Source organism: Austrofundulus limnaeus, unplaced genomic scaffold (genome assembly GCF_001266775.1).
Source record: "Austrofundulus limnaeus strain Quisiro unplaced genomic scaffold, Austrofundulus_limnaeus-1.0 Scaffold4, whole genome shotgun sequence".
NCBI classification, from domain to species: domain Eukaryota; kingdom Metazoa; phylum Chordata; class Actinopteri; order Cyprinodontiformes; family Rivulidae; genus Austrofundulus; species Austrofundulus limnaeus.
In genome coordinates this window covers 1,176,679-1,184,417 of record NW_013952406.1, presented here as the reverse complement: position 1 = coordinate 1,184,417, position 7,739 = coordinate 1,176,679, and the positions used below count along the sequence as shown (strand labels likewise).

Below are 7,739 nucleotides of genomic sequence, written 5' to 3'. Positions count from 1 at the left end.
AGACAGGAAGGCACCAACACAGGAAAATAAATAAATAAATAAAATAAATAAATAAGAAGAGACGAGAAAATCCAAGAGGATGAAACGAGCTGTAAAAATATGAATGAATGGGGGGAAAAAGGAGCTTGGAGACGAACGATTGTGGGTGGGGAGAGAGAGTGGGAGCCTGATTGGTGGAGGGGAAGCTGTGGCGTAGACGCTAAAGGACAAAGGAGGGATGAAGATGAGGGAGGAGCATATTGTGACGAAGACTGCAGGGAGAAGATGAGTCAAAACCACATCAGTCTGACTCTGCTCTGAGGCCACAGTCTGAGCGCTGSCTGCCGCCTTTTTCCAGGGACTCTTTTTTTTTTTTTTTAAGGTTTTGGGCGTATCACTTTGCTCCACTCATAAAACAGCGGTTGTCTTGTTTCGGTATGTGCAGCAGAGAGGTGATGGAGGGTTTCAGGTGTGTCGCTGCCTGTTGGGGTTAAAAATAACATCTGTCTGTGCCTTCCTGTTTCAGGTCTGCAGAGCAGCTAATCTGCAGCCTGACAAAAACTGACACATTCTGATACTCGTTTCCTCCTCCTGCCCTCAGGGTCAGAAATGGGTGGGTGGGGTGGAAGTACACACACACACACACACACACACACACACACACACACACACACACACACACACACACATTGTCACTCCCTACCTCTCATTTTGACCATATATGGTCGATGCCATGTCCTGTGTAGAAGGCTCCTAACCAAACAGGAAGTGCACGTCACCACAAAGTCTGATGTGTGCAGGGGCCTGTTTCACTTTGCACACAAAACACACAKATCCTATTTCAAAAAATGAAAACATTTATCATTTTTACCTGAATTATTTTTAGCTCTAGATCAGTTTTCTTTATGTTGAAAGATTCAAGGTCAAAGTGTCTATAAATACCACCTCATTGCAGCGTTTCCTCTGCTTCTTATTTGCTTTGCATGTTTGAGTTTGAAGTATTGGTGTGTAGTTGAATGTGATTGTCTCTGGTTGTGAATATACAGCTCAAAATTTAGTATTAGCATAATCCTTTCAATATTTTATACATGTATATTTTTGTTTATTTTGTTTTTCATCACAAACCAGATAAAGAGGTGGATAGGGGTAGGATTAAATACGTTTTACTTCTTCCTACCCTTTTTCAGACATGGGATTAATGTGCTTCATGTGAGTGTATGTATTTAGGTAGGTGTACACAGATAGGTGTGTAAACATCGAATGTATATTTATTTTGGGTTTATTTCTGTATAATTAGTCTAAGTAGTTTCATTTTTTAAATTTATTTTACTAGAGGATACAAGAGGTTTTGGCTGTATAAAAACATGTAGATATGTGAAAGGGTATGTTGAGATATATAGATTCAAACTATGCTTTATGTAATGATTTTGACTTGTCTGGAATAAATCATAAAAAAAGTTGTGTTTCTAACCTGACACCTGTTTGCCCTACAGGTCCACTACAGGGAGGATTTCGAGAAGAATAAAGGAAAAGGTTTCAGCGTTGTCGCAGACACGCCGGAGATGCAAAGAATCAAGAAAACGCAGGACCAAATCAGCAATGTGAGTTCCCTCTGATTTACAGCTGAAAGATTTATGAATCCTCTCAGTTCTGGTCTTTCTTTTGAGTCTTTCACTTCCTGTCACCGTTGAGAAAATACTTCAGGACCCTTTTTTCTTTTCTGTAATAATCTCCCCTCACACTCTGTCCCATCTCTCTCTCTCGTGAGCATATTGCGCTTGAGAATAGCGTCTGTGTTCGTCGGCGTCTTTGCACAAACACTCCGTCGTCCCATCCAGACTGTGAACACACTCGCAGCCAGCGCCGCCAGCACAGTGAGCTCTTTGAGCCCCGGCTGAAATCGTGCTACTCCAGCTCGATCGAGGCGCTGTGAGTCAGTCTGTTATCAGCCGGGTAATGAGGAGGAACCGGTTGTTTGGTGCAGTCATAGAGGACTCACTCTGTGAAGTATTGGGGCAAAATAAAAAAAGAAAAAAGAAAGAACCAGCTGCAACGTTCTGTGTCGGAGATGATTTCTAATCTGACCCTGCAGCTCTGAAATCTCCAAAGGGAGGCCTGGTTCACTCAAGATTTTCAAAATGTCGGTTGATTTAAATCTTGAATATTTGAGATCGTAGCGATTCCAGCGTCCTGACTGCATCACTCTGAACTCACCACACACGGCAGGATTATCTTAGAAAATTATTGTTGAAGCCATTAAGAGGGCAAAATTGTCCTAATTATCACACTGTGTGAACCCAGTATCCATCAGATGAACCACCTCACCTGACTGCTCCATGCAGAGGACCACCAGGATCTGCTTCTCTTTAGACAAGATCCAAACCTCACGACTACAGGTGAGGGTAGGAACAGACAGACCAGTGAATTAAAGGGATCCATGATTAGTTGTAACATTAGACTTTATTTGATAAACATTTATTTTAACTGTAAAATAAAGACTGTAAAAATACTGTAGGCTGTTTAGATTTTATAATTTTTAAATATATATTTTAAGAGGTACGAAGCCAATTTATTAACAAGCAAAGCATTCTGGGTAAATGTTGACATCCGATAGGTCCTCGGTGTGAGGCTGCTAGCGAGCTATATCCACCCTGAAGGTTAATCTTGGACAATATCTGATGATCGACTCTTTTAAATGAAASCAGAGAGCGTTGACAGAGAGGAGAAGGTAGAAATGACTCAGCCTGGAACTGAAAATATGGATGGAGGACAACAGTTTAGCTGGTTAGTTTGTCGCGCTAGCACTGAGCTAATACATAAAAGGCAATATAACATCAGCGCTAACACTAAAGCTAACAGGCTAAGCTGAGGTTGTTCTTCCATGAAGCAGCTCTGTTGTCCTCCATCCATATTTTCAGTTCCAGGCTGAGTCATTTCTACCTTCTCCTCTCTGTCAACGCTCTCTGGTTTCATTTAAAAGAGTCGATCATCAGATATTGTCCAAGATTAACCTTCAGGGTGGATATAGCTCGCTAACACTTAGGACCTATCCACGTCATCATTTACCCAGAATGCTTTGTGTGTAAATAAAATGGCCCCATCTGTGTTAAAATATATTTTAAAAAAAGGACAAAACTAAACAACCTACAGTATTTTTACAGTCTTTATTTTACAGTTGAATGTTTATCAAATAAAGTCTAATGTTACAACTAATTGTGGATCCCTTCAAGAGCTTTGTCTTTAGACTCAGCTCTTTCTTCACCACGACCGACCGAAGCAACGCCCTCATTACTGAGGACGAGGTCCAGACGTTTTACCTGCTCCCCACAGGTGGACCACTCAGGGGGGGATGAAAGTGTGAATTTGCACCATTGCTTTCCAGCAAGAAGGTCCTGGGTTCAGTCCCCATTTGGACCTGGGCTCTTCCTGTTCTGAAGCTCCCTTCAGGTCCAGACCCCTGAGTGGGATTTCCCRGCCTGGTTAAATAAAGAGCCTGAAAGTCCACCTGAAGTTCTTCATCTTTCTGATTCTTCCTCTTCACATCAAAAATGTTTAAGTTCATCTGAATAAAACAGTTTGTGTTTAATCTTGTTCTTCTTCTGAATGTTCAGACTTTTATCTTGTTCCTTATTTTTTTATTTTTATATATTTTTTTCTACTCAACCRGTGTTTTTGTGATGTGTCAACCTGGGTTGCCTCGCAATGCTTCCGGCTGCTGAAATGTCATTTCCTTTAAGCATCAAGCTGCTTCCTGAGCTCTTTTTTTTATTTTATTTTTTTCATTCTCATAACCCACCCCACTTTTCAGCACAGGCTGCAGAGGAAGAGGGTCGACCCCTGGTGGATGAAAAATGAACTGCACACAGACGCTTTGAACATGTCTGCATTATAATCTCCACCCTGCTGACTGTTTGTTGTTTCAGATTAAATACCACGAGGAGTTTGAGAAGAAGAAGATCGGAGGAGAGGTCCCTCTTCAGCCGGGCTCCCACAACCAAGGTACTGGACCGCCCCAGACTATTAATGAGACCAAATCCAGGAGCAGAGAAACGATGACTTGATTCAGTTCTGTCAAACTTCAAGGCCTGGAAGGAAAAGTTCTGTGTTGAATCAACCAACAGTTTGTAATTTTTTTGCTTGATTTGCAACTTTGCACAGGGAGTCATTGTTTGGAGATTGTGCAACAGAGAAGTCAGCCTGTCTTTACTTGCTGCGATGTTGTTTTTTTAAACTAATCCTGTCAATGCAAACATTCAAACAGGAAGTCAAAGGTTTGGATTTCATTGCTGTATGAAARAGGGTTCCTGCAGATCCTTAAAAAGTCTTAAAATACATTCAAAAATAAGGCCTTAATTAGCTTTAAAATGTCTAAAAACAAGTTTTCAGAGGTCTTAAAATGTGAACATGTTGTAAGCAGAAGGTCTTAAACATTAAAATTACTGGTAACATTTCTTTATTGAAATAATGTACAGAATGCTTTTCACAGCTTTTGTGTTAAAATAAACATTTGGGTAATTTTTTTTTTACATTTGTGTTTATTGTGAAGTTGGTCTTTAATTTCAAATGACATTAAAAAGTCTTAAATTTAACTTTCATTAAGCTGTGGGAACCCTGATGAAAGCTCATTTCTGGTTTTCGGTATTTAATTTTCTGCTTCCTTCACCAGGAGCTTACCAGCCTCCTGCAGCCTCTCAGAACTACCACTATGACCCGACTCCTGAGCCCGTTCAGCCGGCGGCCGCCGCCCCTCCTCCCAGCGCCGGGGTAAACAGGGCGGGGATTGTTCGGGAACGACACTGCCACGGGATTATGAATAATTTTTATTTGTTTTTTGCTCCGTTGGGCCCACAGAAACGATTCAGGGCGGTGTACGACTACGCCGCCGCGGACGACGACGAGGTGTCCTTCATGGACGGCGACGTGATCGTAGACGTGCAGCAGATCGACGAGGGCTGGATGTACGGCCGCGTGGAGCGCACCGGCCAGCAGGGCATGCTGCCCGCCAACTACGTGGAGATCATCTGAGCGAGGAYGAAACGTCGAGGAGGAAAGGAAAGGAAGGGAGAGAAGGAAAGGAAAAAGCCCAGTGCCATCTCATCTTAACGCCGCTTTCTCTTAATTTTATTCTTTTATCTGTCCTGTGTGACCCTGAATCCTCTCTCCTCTCTGCTCACCCACCCCCTCCTCCACCCGTCTTGTCTGCTTCTGTCTGTCTGTGCCGATGTCTGTTTCCTGTTTGTCCCTGACTCCGCCTCTTTCTTCTAAAAAGTGTTAAACTCCCGGCGGTAAGTCAGGCCTCGTCGTAGCTTTAGCGCTAAAATGAAATAATGAAATGATTCCCCTCGATATATTTTTGTTTATTCAGCTTGATTTTTGACCAAACTGGAAACACAGTGTTGAATCTCAGTTCATCAGAAATAAGCTTCAACCATTATTATTATTATTATTATTATTATTATTATTATTATTATTATTTTGACTTTAAACATTCCTTTTTTCTCATTTTGCACCGATCTGCCGCTCAGAGACGTCTTTAATATATTTCTGTACGACACGCATCGCCTTCGTCTGCACAAGTCTCTCACGCTCGTGTTCAGCACTGCCTTGTTGAGAAAACTGGAAGCCTAACTGTGGAGCACCTCCCGCCAGCGCCGCCGGCCTGGACCGGGACGGATCAGGGACAAGTTAGGGGACACGACGAGTCTTACCCATGGGACCCACTTCAGCTACTGTTCCTGCTTCTGCAACTTCAACGCCCACAGCTTTTTAAACAAAGCGACGCGTTTTAAAGGTGCTCGTCGCAAAACATGAAAGCAAATATCCCGAGTCAGATCGAACGGCGCAGTCCAGATATGCAACTCTGAAAAAAGTGGGTACGCACTCGACGTAAACAAAAGGTTTTGACCTACATTAGGCCGGGCCGTAGTCTCTGTAGGTGTCACGACTTTGCAACGAGGACCTTTTTAAACGGTTTAGAAAAAGAAACTTTCCCTCCGCTTTAAAGAAATCACAGAGAGAAAACCAAGCACAACTCTGTATCGTGATTCTTTTTAGTTTTTAATGCTGTTTGTGTGTGAAAACATTCCGTTTGTTTTTATTTTTTCCATTTAATGTGAGGAAACTGTTTTTCATGCTGTTCTTTTTTTTCTTTTCTTTTTTTCCAGTGTGCTAACAAATAAAGTAATTGTATTAAAGCAGTTTCTGTTGAATTGTGCGTTCGGAACACCTGACGAGACATGACATTTTAACGTAGTTTCATCCTTTAGAGTAATAAATGAAATTATGTGACACTTAACAGCATTTAAGTCAAATATTTGATCATTTCTCAGTGATGTAAACAACGTCAGGAGCCAATATAATCATCCTAATCCAGTGTAATCTTAAAAGTACTCATTGCAAACAGTGGAGTCGAACATAATTTTATCGTGAACGTCGCAGTTTGAAAGAGCTATTATCTGTGTGMGTACGCGCTCAYTGTAAACAAAGCACTTTTATCTGCACATTCTAACAAACCTGAGCGTAAATAACACAAAATTAAAGTTAATGTAGGTCAACACGTAGTCACGAGTTTAGCTTACGGATCTTTAATTTAACTTGAGCAAAAACACGCAAATTAATATTTTGACCAGTCTTCATGGCGTTGCAATGAGTATCTTTAAGTCTGTATYAATAAATCTGTTTTATAAAAGATGACACGTGGGGAGTGGTTTAGCGTTTTTAATGAATGTGAGTTTCTGAATCAAACGTTTCCCCTCGTTCGGGTTAAAAATAAGATTTGCGACCGGTTTGTAGGTCGTCAAACTGGCCAATTGAAAGTTTCCAGCACCGCTCAGCTTCTATCTCTTCGCTGATTTGCATTTATTCCAGCTTTCTTATCTCTCAAAGGGTTTATCGGTTTAGATGAAATGAAAATACGGGCGGTCAGCGTTGTGTTTCAGTGTGGCTCAGGGTGAGTTTTACGACCACGGTGGAAGTGTATGAGGGCAACAGATGCTGTTGGGTAGTCAAACGCCACTCCTGCTCAGACGTCACTACTAAATGTGGTATCACGACCTCTCTCCTTCCCCCCTCCCCTCCCCACATTCATCCTGTGCTTCTCATCAATCATCCCCCGCTTCCTGTAGACTTCGCAGAGTGAAATCATATAATCCACAACTGCAGGTTTAGCCCTCAGACCAGTTCTGTGCATTCCATATTATTATAAATTGTTTTTGTTTTTGATATAATTTTATTTTTTAAAGAAAAAAAATAAAGATATGCATATTGTCATACACGTGTATTCAAAAGTTGGAATACATTCTCAGATTAAGGACCTTGATATCATCTCCTGTTGCCCTGTTACAGCACTTCAAACTGTACTTAAGATCCTGCAAACTCAATAAAATGTCGTTTTTTTTTCTCAGACAACTGTATTTTTTTTTTTTTTGTGTGTGTGTTTGTGTGGTGGCCATCTTGAACTCAGCTGGCTCTGAAAATTAGATCAGTTAAAGCCAATTATACTAAAATTTGCTGCTAACATCTTTGTAGTAGCTGAATTTATTTAAAATAAAAATACAGCTGTTCTGTGTTTTCTAAAGTTTGCTGGATGTGGCGGCCATCTTGAATTGACTTAAAAGATTAATTGTTCCAGTTAAAAGCTGTATTTTGAGGCAATCTTTTAACTGTAACTGGTTTGGGCCTGGAGCGAAGCTACGCCCGAGCATTTACCAATCTGCTCTGATCTCCACTCAGCTTCTGCACCTCCATCCTGGTGGATGTTC

General features: G+C 41.3%; 1 protein-coding gene across 1 annotated transcript in view; it reads left to right on the top strand.

Moving 5' to 3' along the window:
- Positions 1-7,383, top strand: part of lasp1 (LIM and SH3 protein 1) — a gene marked incomplete at its 5' end in the record, with an annotated part of 29,574 nt that extends 22,191 nt beyond the window's left edge. The window contains 4 exon segments of the mRNA XM_014022557.1: positions 1,473-1,580; positions 3,903-3,978; positions 4,646-4,743; positions 4,831-7,383. Of these exon segments, the coding sequence (XP_013878011.1) occupies positions 1,473-1,580; positions 3,903-3,978; positions 4,646-4,743; positions 4,831-5,004 (456 nt within the window). The 3' untranslated portion in view covers positions 5,005-7,383.
- Positions 7,384-7,739: the final 356 nt, after the last annotated feature.